We start from the raw sequence: 14200 nt of genomic DNA on the forward strand, positions 1-14200 counted from the left end.
CTTAATCTCATGGCCTCACAATTTTTCGAAATAAACAGATAGTTATTTGAATTTGTTAGACCATGTAATGCAATACATAATAATAACTTAAAATAAGTACCCAAACTTTAATTAGGTACCTAATCATTAATAATGATAATAATAATATTTTTAATGTTAGAATAACCTTAATGCTAAACATAATCTGCATTAATCATCAAATAATTCATTCAAATCTTTTTAATAAAAGAAGAATAATTACTAAAAAAATTCTTTTCAAACAAATCTTTTTTGTTAAAGAAAAGTGAAAATGCATACGTAAAATCTTTCTTCGATCAAATCTTTATGTAAAAGATAGACAAGAAATAATCCTTAAATCTAGATAAACAGAATAATCAAATAAAGTAAAATTATCCTTAATCTAAACATATCATCAAAATAAAATATCCTTAAATCTAAGAACATATAAAGAACTGTATTAATTCATCAATAAAACATCAAAATGAAATTAAAATTGCATTTTTGCATATGCAAATCTTAAATTAAGCTCAAAGTAAAAGAAAAGTCTCAAAAAGTGTTTATTTGGCAATTTCTCTTTGGCTGAATAGATAATAAGCTTTTCCGTGTACTTATTTATACAGTCTTTTAAAATTAAGAGCAATTGGGGCCTCAGTTCAACCTGAACCTCGAAAGCTTGCAGATCAAACCGACGCACTACAATTATTATAATGCCACGTGCGACGAGTCCTGTTTATGGTTATGTTTTGTTTCTTTTTTGTGTAACCGTGAACAGGATTCCTGGTGCGGGGCTCAATTCACGAACATTTCTGAAAAAGATAGAATGAAAAATGTTCCAAAGTTAAAATCTTCAAATAAAGAAGGAATCAAAGAAACTACAAAAGAATCTTTTTGAAATCATCAAATATTTCTTAAGCTTTAGTTTTGCTGTTATGTAAAGAGTGAAGCCGAGGAAACAGAGCTCGTACGCTTTATATAGCGGTCTTATTAGGCTAAATTCTTCAAAAAACAAATCTAAGTGCATCTGCTATGTTCATAAAATTACTGCTTTTTTGTTTTTAGGTAATCTTCAGAACGAAAATAAAATATAATAATCTTAATATATAGTTAATATTAAATTATTTTGTAATGCATGTAATATAAAAAGATATTTTTAAAATAATCAAATGTGTTTCATTTCTTATTCTTATCTATATATATCATATTTCATGTTTGTTAAACAAGGAACGACAATAATGCTTCGCGTCCAAATTTAAAAAAATACGTACCTAAGATTTTTTACGCGAAAAAATCCCAGGTCCCGATCAAATAAATCCGTAAAGAAAACTTGTGTATTCGAATAGAAAACTTTAATTTTATGCGTTGGAAATAAAAAATTGAGTTCATTTATAAATTTAAACGAAATTGTAAGGAAATTTGCGTCAATTATAAATCTTAAGAAATGGGTAATTTCTTTTAGAAAAAATACTGCTTCAATTTTAATATATGCGATAAAAATGAAGGTAAAGTTAATTTAAAATATGCATAGTTTATCTTAAATCAATTCTGTGACATTCACATAAAATAATAATCAATATTTTAATAATACCATACATCGTGTTCATTATTATAAATGCTTAAACATGAACAAAAAATATATGTACCTAGGAAAATAATTGCTAAAAAGTATTTTCTCAAGGTTTAAAATTGTCCGAAATCGCTAGGTACGTATATTACTACGAATCTCTGCTCTCAGAATGAAAAAAAATCTTTACGCATGGATTAATAGGAATCCCAGCTCCCGGAGTGAAAGAAAAACTTTTGTACATGAATTGTTAGAAATCTCTGCCTCCGGAATGAAAGAAAATCTTTGATTTGCTTACAAATTTAAACAAATATCTTGATTTTTTGCGATAATCTTTTAAAATAATAATGAGGAATATTTTAAACATTATCATAATAATATTACATGTTGTGTTCTTTACTTTAATGCATTATTTCATATGAGAATCTGAGAAATAACATTTTTTTAAGTAAACGTGAACCATGAAAAAAATACCTCGAAAAATAATTTGTAAAAAAAATCTATTTTTCTCAATTTAAAAATCTGCAAAAATCATTTGGTAGTTAATACACACGAACTTTTGCTTTTCGAAATCATACTTAAAGAAACAAAATCTTTTAAAATCTGCTTTAAAAGTCTAAACAGTTTTGTAGAATTTTTTGTGCTTAGATATGAACAATAAAATTAGTTGAATAATGAATACTTATTCTTTACAGAACCCATTTAGGTTCCTTTCACAAGCTCAACATATAACTTGTAATATTTTTCTTTAAAAGATCATTTTCACACATAAATAGTTTATGTTGTAGATTAGATATGTGTGGTTTGAAAATTTTCAATAACTTTCTGGCGGCAACACCCGCCATATTTCCACCCGCCATATTGCAGGCCTCTTACCCTGTGTCGGGCGGCAAGCTTGGCAGCAACCAAGTCGATTCTTGATTCACAACAGCACCAACCTTATTATCAGAAACGGCTGGAACACAAACAAATTTAGCAACATCATTGTGAATGACGACGGCAACACCCGCCGTAACAATGTTATCAACGGCTACAGCATCATCACCAATATCATCAGGATTAACTGCAGCACAAATAACATCATTATCAGTAATAGCCACGGCAACACCCGCCGTAGCTATGTTGTCAACGGCTGCAGCACTAGCAGAACCAACAGGTTCATCAACAGCGTTACAAGCAGAACCAACAAGTTCATTAACAGCGTTACAAGCAGAACCAACAGGTTCATCAATAGCGTCACAAGCAGCACCAACAGTCGGCTGCGGCTGAACATCTGAGCTTTCTGGTTTTAAAAACCCTATAGCTTCACTTTCCAACTCGAAATCTGAGCAGACAACATACCTACTCTTTGCTAATCCATTAGCACTCACAGCAAAATATCCAGATCCAAACAAGCTGGAGTAAAGCATGGTTTCTCCTACTGAGCGTTCAGAGTAGGGAAACATCGACGGGCGCAGGTGCCCAATGAGCAAATCCACCTGCCCATTAACCAAAGTAAAATCTTCAGGTTTCATATCAAATAAAACAGCTGCCTCCACAGGATTCATGGAGCACATCGCCTCTTTAGGACCAATGAGAGGCACTACCACAGGTTCTAACATGTGATAATTCTTGTGTCGATCAACTAAACATAGCTTGACCGTCGGGAGACATTTAACTTCACCATCAGCTAGAGAAATTCTTGCTGAGCGTCCAGTAAAAGGTAACTGAAGTTTATTAACAAGTGACTGGGTCACCATTGGGATAGTTGAACCAGTGTCCCACATGGCGGACACTGGGACCTTCTGGCGATTAATATCAACGACGTCTAATTGTTGTAACATTAACATTAGGTTCATCTCAGGGGAAGTATGTGCTTCATAGACGGCGGCAACCATATCAACACTCTCATGGAGAAGGTTGTTATGGGTCTGACCACAATTGTTCACTTTGCATCCGCCTATTACATCTGCCTTCGGGCAATCCACAGATTTATGCCCTTTCTGCAAACAAAGCCAACAGCATCCAGCACTCTCCACAAAACTCTTCCTGTCTGGCACTGACAGGTCATGAAATTTTGGGCACTTGTAAAGTAAGTGCATATCATTACAGCCATTAAAAAAAACATGACTGCTTCATCTTAGATTTACCAGGTTTACCTACGGCGGCCGCAGCTGCGGCAGGATTACCCTTCTTCTTGGACGGCGTGTCCAAGCCATGACTGGTGCGCATTAAAAGAGCGCCCCTCTGTTGCTCCAATATATCCAGCAACTTAGGCACATTTGGAACATCCATTGACCCTAATGCAAGGTCAAGCCTGTCTGAAAACTCTTTTGGCAGTTTCTTAGACAGCATCTCCAACAATAAAACCGTGAGCCATTGGCTTGTAGAAACTGCGTCCTTACCATCAGCCTTGGTTATCTGCTCGAGCTGGTTGATGGCACCTGAGAACTCGGCAAGAGCGCTGACAATCTGGCCGCTCTCGGACAATTTACCTTTCTTGTCCCAGTTGTTGTTAATACACAACATCTGTCTGGTTCTAGATTTGAACAATTGGTCCAAATACGTCCATTGCGCTGCATGCGTGGCAATCTGTTGCAACTGCAGCCTCAACGGTTTATCCTTCATTACTCGTTCACAACTAAACACCATCTGCAGGTAGCTGGGCTCATATCCAGTAGTAAGCTTCTGGAAATTCTCCTTAAATTGCGCATAAGAAGATTCTTGCCCATCGAAGCTGGGAAGGAGTTTCTCGTCTAGGCGTGGCATGTACCCATGAGGCGAGAACATCGGACTGGCAGCAAACGATTGAGCGCCAAATGACGGCAGCATAGGATCTACCGAGGCACCCGAAACTGGCGTAACAGGCTCTTGCTTAGCCTTTGCCAGCGTCTCCATCAGTTTAGTCATATCACTGATAATTTTAGTTGGTAGAGGTATGTAATCACCTTTAATAACTTTCACTATCTGCATACAACGTTGTTGCAAACTGTTTTTGTGAGCTGCGAGATCATCACCAAGAACTAAGACCTCATTGTTTATCGCTCTTAGCTCATCTATGGCATTTAATGTAAGTTTTAACTCGCTATAGTTCTTTCGTGCCATGATAACGTCACTATAAAAATCTTTTAGGTTATTATCGTCTTGGATTAACACATCCAGCTGTTGAAGACCGCTCATGGTACGTTCAAGATTTAAGTTCGCATCATGAACAAGGATGCATTCCTTGGCGAGATTAACATTGATGTCTGCGGTATCTGAAACTACCTGCATCACTCTGTCTAACTCTTCGGTTATCACTTCAACTGCCCTAGGCAATCTGTCCGACAATAATTCATACCTAGTCTTTTTAGGTGCCATTTTCACTTTTGTTAACACTGATTACAACTATAGTCACGTGTAGAATTTTATTCACATTCAACACATACGGTAACTGTCACTGGCTTTGACTGGCTGACTGGACTTCATACCGTTTTCATTGTTTCGGTACAACGGCATTTGGCTGGCCGTTTACCAGATCTTTACGTACAGACGTACGAAACCTGCTACTTCCCACAAGAATCAAAACCAGCATAGTTACTAATACAATTTATTGTATGAAAACGGTCATGCTGAAATAGAAAATAACAAAATTAATAATCAAATATTAGAATGTTAAATACATGATAAAGTAAATCTTGTAAAAGAGAATAAATCTTTTTCTTATTTGGAACAATCGTCTTTTTTAATAAAATAAATATTCATTATGAGAGGTTGCGTGACTTCGAAATTATATTTTAAAATATATAAGAAGGCTAGGGTTATTTTTTGCTTAAAATTAATCAAAATTAAATGCGAGTTTGAAATTCATAAACAAAATCATTATAGACTACTATTAAAAGATTCTGATACAAAAATAAATTAATTACTTGGTCTAATTTCAGTAAAAATGAAAGATTAATTTGCCGTCTTAAAAAATCACTCCATTCCATTAAAAATGCTTAAAGAAAGAATTCTTACCGAAGTTTTTGTTCCTGTAAAGCCGGGAAGCACTCAAAGGTATTTTTCAGTACGGATAACACCACAATTCTGACTATACATGGTTTTTTATCACACAGATATTCCGCACATTTTGAAAGAAAAATTAAAGATGGCCATGCTGGCTTTGTTTTGGTTTGAGCGCAAGCGTTGTTTTGATTGCCGTGTCCAATTATGAACTTTCAATTTGAATCTGGGCGCTTTCCAAACTGCCATTAATGATAAGGAAAACAAAAGGATAAAGGTTCGAGTTCACAAACGCATCACACTATTATACTTCCAATACACTGGATATAATTCGATGCTAGACATAATTTTTTCGTATGGATGAGAACCGGTTCCTATCCACCGGATTCGAATGAATACGAGAAAATAATTTAAGCTAACGACCATCAAAATTAAGGGAATATATATAAAGAAGGGGTGGAACATTGGGCTGTTTATAACACTAAGGTCCCCAAAGTTTTATAATAATCTTTCCTTATTCGTTGGCTTAACTACTTGGACTTTTATTGAATATCAGCCACTGGTTGTAATCTACAGAAGGGTTCATTTTGTGTATTATCATTGTCTTATCCATTTAGATACCTTATATATACAGACTGGCCAGAGTGTACGTTTTGTACGTTACGCATCGAATCTGTGTACGTTCTGGACGTTATTTTGATATGTGTACGTAACGTATTTTGAAATTTGTAGGTATTTTTGAACGTTTTACGTTTGTTTAAAAATAATAAGAATCAAATATTAGCAGAAAATTAATTTGTATGTTTTGTACGAAAATTTTAACAAAAACTATAGGTGTATTATATTAAATAAATTCAATATTATCTTAAATTTTCATAGAACAAAAATATGTAGGTAAATTATGCATATATGTTATTAAAACTTACAGTTTAAATTTATGGATTTGAAATATATGTCCTATAGATTTAGTTTAAAATATTGAACAGAAAGAGATATGCAGTTGACTAAATTCAAGTTTAAATGCATTTCATGCAACTACCCCTTTAATAGATTTTACGGTAATTTTTTTCAAATTCTTTATATACTTGGGTAAATTTTCCGAGATATCATATGGTGCTCAGTTTAGGATTAAGAAGTCTTATTTTTTGGTATCTTCAGTTTTTAAAGAATAAGAATCAAATATAAGTATAAAAGTATTTGTATATTTATTTGTATTTGTACAAAAAGTATTACAAAAATAGTATATTATCTATAATACAAAGTAGAATGATGTCTGTCCGTCTGCTTGTCCGTCTGTATATCAAAAGCTTAATATCTCAGTAACCACTGAACCTATTGGGCTCTCCTCTTCATGGAATATACCTACACATATCATTTTCGAAAAGTATATACTTTCCGGAAGCCAATCTTTATGAGGAAGGTATTTTTAGAAAGGGGAAAATGTGTAGAAAACACCCATGTAGATTTCGAAAATCCGCAGAAATCATTTTTAAAAGTTATTGGCAAACATTTGCAATGTTAATTTGCAAAATTAATTTTATGCCCTAAATGACATATTCTGAAATAAATCTTTTATGAAAGTTTATTATCTTTGAGTTTAGGACATGCTTAAGACGTAAAATATATTTTCAGTGTTACTTTTTTCGCCCTACATGTGAAAAAAGGCATTTCTCACATTTTATTATAGAAAATTGCATATAAAGAAAATAATTATTTTTTTCTACAGTCAACACAAAAATTGGCATAAAATCTTTCATTTTAAATGTAAAAGTCAGATAAAGAATCCTTTTTAGAGCAAATATAGTGCAAAAAGTAACCAAGACGTTTTAGCAAAGTATGAATATCTAATGAAATAGAAACTTTTAAATTTTGATATACATATCAGATAAAAATATATAAAAAAAGAGATCAAAAACTATAATACAAGGTATATATTTTTTTCACTCTGTCACTGAATAAAGAGCACTTTTAGGTTTGATTTTAACCAATGCAGCACTTAAACACTCATTTTTAAAGGTAAATAAACAAAATAAATGCAATTATACAATTAAGTCAGTTTAATAATACAGTAAGCCTTTTTGTAGCAATTTTTTTTTGTTGAAATTATTCTTTATTTCTATAATAAATTGTATTAAAATCTAATGATTTGAAAATTCGTAATTAAGAACTTCATTTTTACACTGTTTTGACATATAAATTACAAAGAAAAAGATTAAATCCTTTAAGTTTGAATAATACTTTATATATTTACATAATAAAAACATTAAAATTGTTAAAGATTAAAAAAAAAGATAAAAATAAGTAATTTTTAAAATCATTTTGTGTCGTCTTCATAAACTATTTCCCCTTTTATATTTTAGTCTGGTAGAATTCATAATTATAAATAACCTTTCTTGAGCATATATATGTTTTATTGAAATTAATTATAAGAATGTAAAACATTTTTTGATTGATTTAATATTAACAATTCACCTAACATTTTGTTATTTTACTTTTTTTTGAAACTCTTTTATTCTTATTAATAATTCTATTTAACACAAAAAGCTCATAGGGAGTTGATAACCTTTATTTCTTGCTTTGTATTCTAATCAGGTATTTTATTTGACTAAATTTTTTAAAACTATACAGCATGCATGTTTGTGTCAATAATGAAGACATTACGGGTTTTTATGTACAAAAAGTTGTTTTAAAGCAAGAAAAAAAATATAATCTTTCTAGTGACTAATATACAATTTCGTAGTTTTATATATGTCTGTATTTTGGTTTCTAAAAAAAGTACTATACCAACAAACATGCATGCCTGAAAATTAGTTTCAATATTCGTATTAAACAGGAAAAAGAAACTAAGTCGTCGTTATAATTATTGTTTGTTATTTTTGGTGTAAGGTTTTTTTTAATGAAACTTTTTTGGATCTCGTGAATTCGATTTCTGCGGATTTTCTGGTTGCCAGAAATGAAATCTACGCATCTTTTTTAGCTAGATGGCATTTGTCTGGTTAAGATTGGATAAAAAATTCTTTGGTTGGTTAAATTTAATAAGTGTGCCTAATAGTCCTGTGATGGCTTTTTTCTTTTTTTTTCTTTGGGGGAGGGACACTTAAAGCTTTTTACTTTCTACTAGGAATAGAGGCTTCGCCCCTAGCCTCTAGAGGCTTCGTCCCCTCTTTTATAGAATCGTTTGTTGGAAATTTGTCCAAAAAAAAATATAAAAAAAGATTGTGATTATTTTTTTCATTTAGGCTTCGCCCCAGGGTGCGGTGGGGGTTCCCCCACCCCGCTGATTTGCATTAGTTTATAAAAATAAATTGAGGGGTGGTTGATTTTTTTTGGAGGGTGGGTTTCCCACACTCTAAGAAAATAGCCTAAAACTACCACAGGACCAGTAGATATATTCCCTGATGATTAGAACCCAATCTGTTCAGTGGTTACCAAGATCTTAAGCTTTAGACAGACAGGCACTGATTTACTTTGTATCAAAGACTAGTATTTTCTGAGATCTTTAGCAATAGACAAAATAACCCTATATCCTATTATATATTTATCCTATAAATCCTTTTTTTCTGTAACGAAGAATCTCGCTAACTGCTGAACCGACATGATCATTGTGAGGTTGTAGGCTATTTTCTCTGTCCTTCCATATCCCTTCAATAACCTGTATTCAAAATGGTAGAAAAATAGCCTAAAACCATCTCGGTAACAGTATGAAGTAGTTATGAAAATCTTAAGCATCAGACAAAAAACTTACTACTTTATTTAATAGAATATACTTAGTACGTAATAACAGGATGTATGTCTCTCTGTCAGTTTATTTGTACCGAAGGTTCTCGCTAACCGCTAAACCGATATGGTTCTCCTTTACAGGGTAGCTTCTCATAGGTCCTGGGAGAGGGTACAACCACCCTCCCAAGAGAAATTACTCTTAGAAAAAAAATCACCACCCTTCCCCTATTTTCTCTTTCTTTTTAAAATTGAAATCAGAAATGGGGGTGGTCTACTCCCCCCTCCCTCACTAAAAAATTTATTAGCGAAGCTACTCTATAATCACTTTGTCAGTCCGTTATGCTATCGGAGAAACGTGATTTTCTCGGCTCCTGTTTTTTGATTGAATAAGTTCACATTCTACATATTTTCATTGAGATTTGCCTTTTGGTTGGGGTGCTAGAAGATCTATTCCTAGATTTTCTTTTTTTCATGGTTTTCTCGACTTCTATTCAAGATAGACGGCTAAAATTTTCAGGGAATAAATAAATTCACCTTCTACATATTTTCAAAAAGTTTCTTTAAGGTTTGTCTATTTGTTGCAGTGCTAGATCGATTCCTAGATGTATAGGTTTTTGTGATTTTCTCTACTCATATTCCTGATAGACGGTTGTAATTTTCAGGGATTGTATTAGTTTTCATTCTTAATACTTCCACTAAATTTCATTGAGATTTGCTTATTGGTTGGGGGGCTGAATTTATTTCTAGATTTTCACGTTATTATATATTTTTAAAAGGTTTTGTGATTTATTTAAATAAGTTAAATGCTTATTTTTTACGACACTACTCTATAGTTTATATATTTCCCAGATTTCCATTCATAACTTTTGAGCTTCGCTACTTAAGGATGTTGTCATCCTTGTTTTTTACTTTTTATTTTTAAATAAAAAAAATGGGTTTTTAATTCAACTCCCCCCCCCCCCCTAATCAAGTTCCTCTAGAGGCCTCTAAGGGCGTAGTCGCTGGTCCTTATAATAGGATATACTTTGTACATAATAACAGGATGTCTGTTTGTTTGTACCAAAGAATCTCGCTAACCACGGAACCGATATGGTTCTCCTTAACATGATAGCTTCTCATAGTTTTTTGGAAGTTTTATAACTATTTTGGAGAAGAGTGTCACCATCTACCCTCCCAAGAGAAATTGACTTTAGAAAAAAAACTACCTCCTCCCCCCAAAAATGAATTTTAATTGCTCACTGATTTTAAGTTAATTTTTTTCCAGATGTCTATAAATAACTTTTGAGCTTCGCTACTTATGTATGTTGTCATCCATGTTTTTTTATTGAATTCAACTCTCCCCTCCTCAAGTGCCCCTAGAGGCCTTTAGGAGCGTAGACGCTAGTTCTTTTAAATAGAGTAAGAGGATATCTTGTGTCTGTCAGTTCGCTATGGTTCTCCTTTACAGGTAGCTGCTAGTAGACTTAAATGTATTGATAATAGGTAACTAGGAAATTATTTAACTTATTTTTATTAGGAATGTACGTTTTTTTGTACGTTTTTTTACTTTTTTTTATGTACGTAACGTATTTTTTTTGTGTACGTTATGTACGTTTTTTATTTTCTAAATTGGCTGGCCAGTCTGTATATATTTTCTTAAACTTTTTGGTTAATTTTTTTGTTTCTTATAACTTTTCATTAGAATTGTTGAAACGGCGGGATCCTAAAAATGGCCTGTTTGTCCGTCACACTTAATTAATTTTTGCATACTTTCAAAGATTTTTTTTATCTTTTATAATTTGAACGTAATAGATTTTCAATAAGAATCCCAATTAATTTCAATTTACGTTGTTAGTAACTTATTTTAGAAACTATTTATTCTAATGATATAATGCTCTAATATTAAAACATTTAGGTATAGCATAAAAGACTTTAATTAAGGAAAAATTTTATAGTATGGGTTCTTTTTAAGCAAGGAGGGAGATGATATTAGAACATGAATTTTACTATTAAATCAACAGATGAAATTTTGTGGGAATTTTGTTTATCATAATTAGAAATGTAGATTAATTTTTTGTCTTTGTCCCTTAAGTTCCTTGTTTTTAGGTAAAGGCCAACACATAAGTTAAGAAACAAAGGGTAGGCATAGCGAGGCAAATAAGGGCAGAATACAATCAGCTATGCGCAAAGCTTACCAATCTAAGATTGGCCAAAGGATTCTCACTTTCAGTCTCCTTGTGCATCAGAGTCCTAACTTCAGAGAATCATGGCTACAACAACAACAACAGGGGGGAGGGGGCGAGTGTGTTTATGTGACTTAGGAGAGAAGTTAGGAGAAACAAATTAAAGTCTTTGGTGAAGTATAAGATAGAAATGGAGAATTTTTAATTAATGCATCCGAGATCTAAAGGAATATAACAATAGCCGATAAATTGATGTACAACCCCAATGATGATACACAATTATCCCTATTTTAGGTTACAATTAGTGGTTGAAACGTTTAAAAACTCAATTTAATGTACGAACCAATCAAAATTCACTGAAGTCCCAAAAGTTGTTAAGCCGATGAATAAAAAACGTTATTATTAAACTTTGGGGACTAGTGTAATAAACAAAACAGCCCATTACCCCCTACCTCTTTGTATAAAAATACTTTAGTGGAGTGACTGAAGGTCATAGAGTAGCTGCACTACTAGAATAATATACTCACCAACTAGGCTTTAAAATCTATTTTAAGAACCCCGTCTTAAAAACAAATTAAGCTCCTTAAAATATTTATTTTAATACAAGTTATTAAAATCTATTAAGGTTTATTGACAGATTAAGCTACTGAAAAAATTAAATAACATCTTTCAAAAAATCGTTTTTATAAAATTGAATTAAGATTTTCCTCATCAATTTTTAAATTTATTATTTTTGACGGATTTTTCTTAAATAAAAAAAATATTTAAATTTATTTATCGGTCCTTTGACTATCCCAATGTGTGCTATTCTAGACCTTGGCACCCTTAAGTAGCCCTTTCCTAGCCTATATCAAAATTATCCAGTAGGGTGGGTCGATTTTGGACATTTTTTTTCTGAGGCCAAAGCGGGGATCTGCACTCAATTTATATATATATAATACACCTCTGGATGATTTAAAATTTATCCTAAGTCTTAAAACCGCTGACGACCAGACATTCAATTGTATAGCTATTTGTAAATGGGAGTCAAAAATTTATTGAATCAGAACTATGGCTTCATGGTGCTCCCTGGAAAGGCCTTGAGGAGCTAAGTCAGGAACTTTTGTCCGTTTCAAAAAATCTCGTTCCTAGCCTGAGGAAATCTAAAAAACCTCTGCAAATTGGACAATTCTCAATAAACCTTAAAAATTGTGGTTTTTTAGTGATTTCTAAGGCTAGGAACGAGATATTTTGAAACGGACAAAAGTTCCTGATTCAGATCCTCAAGACCTTTCCAGGGAGCACCATGAAGCCATAGTTCTGATTCAAAAAAATTTTTTGAATGTCGTCTTTGCATACTAATAAGTAATGAATTATATTTTTAAGTGGTCGTGTTCTAAAACTCAATTTTTTAAAATTATTTTTCGGTCAGAAATGTTTTTAAGGTTAATTTTATCTATTGCATATCCCCGCTCTGTCTAATTCCGATATGAACCCGCCCTATTATCCAGGGATCTAAAGGGATAAAACAATGGTCGACAAATTTATATAAATACCCAATGATGATACACAAAATTAAAACGTTTAAAGTCTCAACTTTATTAACCAACCAATCAAACCAACCCAATGATCTCTCTCTCTCTCTCTCTCTGAATCCCTTCTATTGGCATGGTGTTATGATGAAAGATTTATTTTATTGATTTTGTAGAAATAATACATTGGAAAATCAGCTATCACATTACAGGGAATCGAACCAAGAACAATTTCTAAAGAATGAAAATAAGGTATAAATTGAATAATTATTACTTTTTGATAAAGGAATTTTCTATAGCTTAGAATTGGTCATACATGAATTCTATTTTCACGAAAGGTTGCAAGGGCTTGTACACGATTTTGTTGAGGGGGGTGAAATGAGCAATTTACCCTCGAGGTGTAGGAGTGGTTAAACCAAAAAATGAATAGAAAAACGATAAAGGGGTGCTTATAATTACTTGCTCTCGTTCTTGCAAGTCCCCTTGAATTCAATCAGCTTTGCAACTAAAATATATTTTGATGAACATTTTTTTTTTTTTTTAGATATTAAATCAAAAGTTGCACCAGACAGTTGCTTATGGCAGAGAAGCTAGTCAGAATCTTGAATACATTACAAAAGAAAGGTATTTAGTTTATCAAAGTAAACGTATAGAGGGGGCATGAGATATTTGTAACTCTGCCCATAGAGCGGAGACCCTGTCCCGATTTTGTATTTCATACTTTAGTCGAGTCCGTACAAAAGCAATATACTAGCGGACGAAAAGGGTCTCCACATTTTTGGCCAGATTGTTGTCTAGATTATACATCAATACTAGTACATTTATTGTATGTTTACTTCTGCTACGACTGCAATAGCATACGTAGAACACATTAGCTTAAAGTCAATGGATATTATATATAATATTACTATTAGGATCTTGCATCATATTTTCCCTTCTCTAATGAAGTTAAATTGTAGCACTCTCTTTACCCCTTTCCCTCCCATCATACCGGATAAACGAACTGACTAATAAGAGTTCCATATTAGCAAACTAAATTGACTACAATTAGGATTAAATATCCACGTATACCTATTCTACATCCATTCTAAAGCCATATGGGTGTAATTTATTTCGAGTCATGACAAGTTTAAACTTCTAGACAATCGACATAAAATCAAAGGTTTGTTCGTACTTAGTTATGTAATTATACTGTATTTAGAAAAACAGCTGTTTTTTGGCTGACGGCGTGGAATGAAACTTCGTGTGTATGATCTTGAGGGCATTTAGAGCATCTTTTATTA

The 14200-nt window shown here is 32.6% G+C and overlaps 2 protein-coding genes across 2 annotated transcripts in view; one reads left to right on the forward strand and one right to left on the reverse strand.

Moving 5' to 3' along the window:
* Positions 1-3655: 3655 nt before the first annotated feature.
* On the reverse strand, positions 3656-5654 carry LOC145327510 (uncharacterized). The gene is made up of 2 exons (XM_080171056.1): positions 5540-5654; positions 3656-5151 (listed from the first exon to the last, which is right to left on the reverse strand). Exon 2 carries the CDS (start codon positions 4898-4900, stop codon positions 3656-3658), a length of 1245 nt encoding a protein of 414 aa, XP_080027182.1. The 5' UTR covers positions 4901-5151; positions 5540-5654.
* Positions 5655-13043: 7389 nt separating this feature from the next.
* Positions 13044-14200, forward strand: part of LOC145327673 (uncharacterized) — a 107928-nt gene continuing 106771 nt past the window's right edge. Inside the window, exons 1-2 of the mRNA XM_080171232.1 lie at positions 13044-13169; positions 13462-13541. The gene's annotated coding sequence lies outside the window, so the exon portion shown is untranslated. The remainder of the gene's footprint in view (positions 13170-13461; positions 13542-14200) is intronic.

Source organism: Acartia tonsa, chromosome 9, assembly GCF_053477335.1.
Source record: "Acartia tonsa isolate MP-2025a chromosome 9, ASM5347733v1, whole genome shotgun sequence".
Taxonomy (NCBI): domain Eukaryota; kingdom Metazoa; phylum Arthropoda; class Copepoda; order Calanoida; family Acartiidae; genus Acartia; species Acartia tonsa.

Coding starts and splice junctions, on each gene's coding strand:
- LOC145327510 (XM_080171056.1), bottom strand. CDS start 4,900: ATGGCACCTAAAAAGACTAGGTATGAATTATTGTCGGACAGATTGCCT.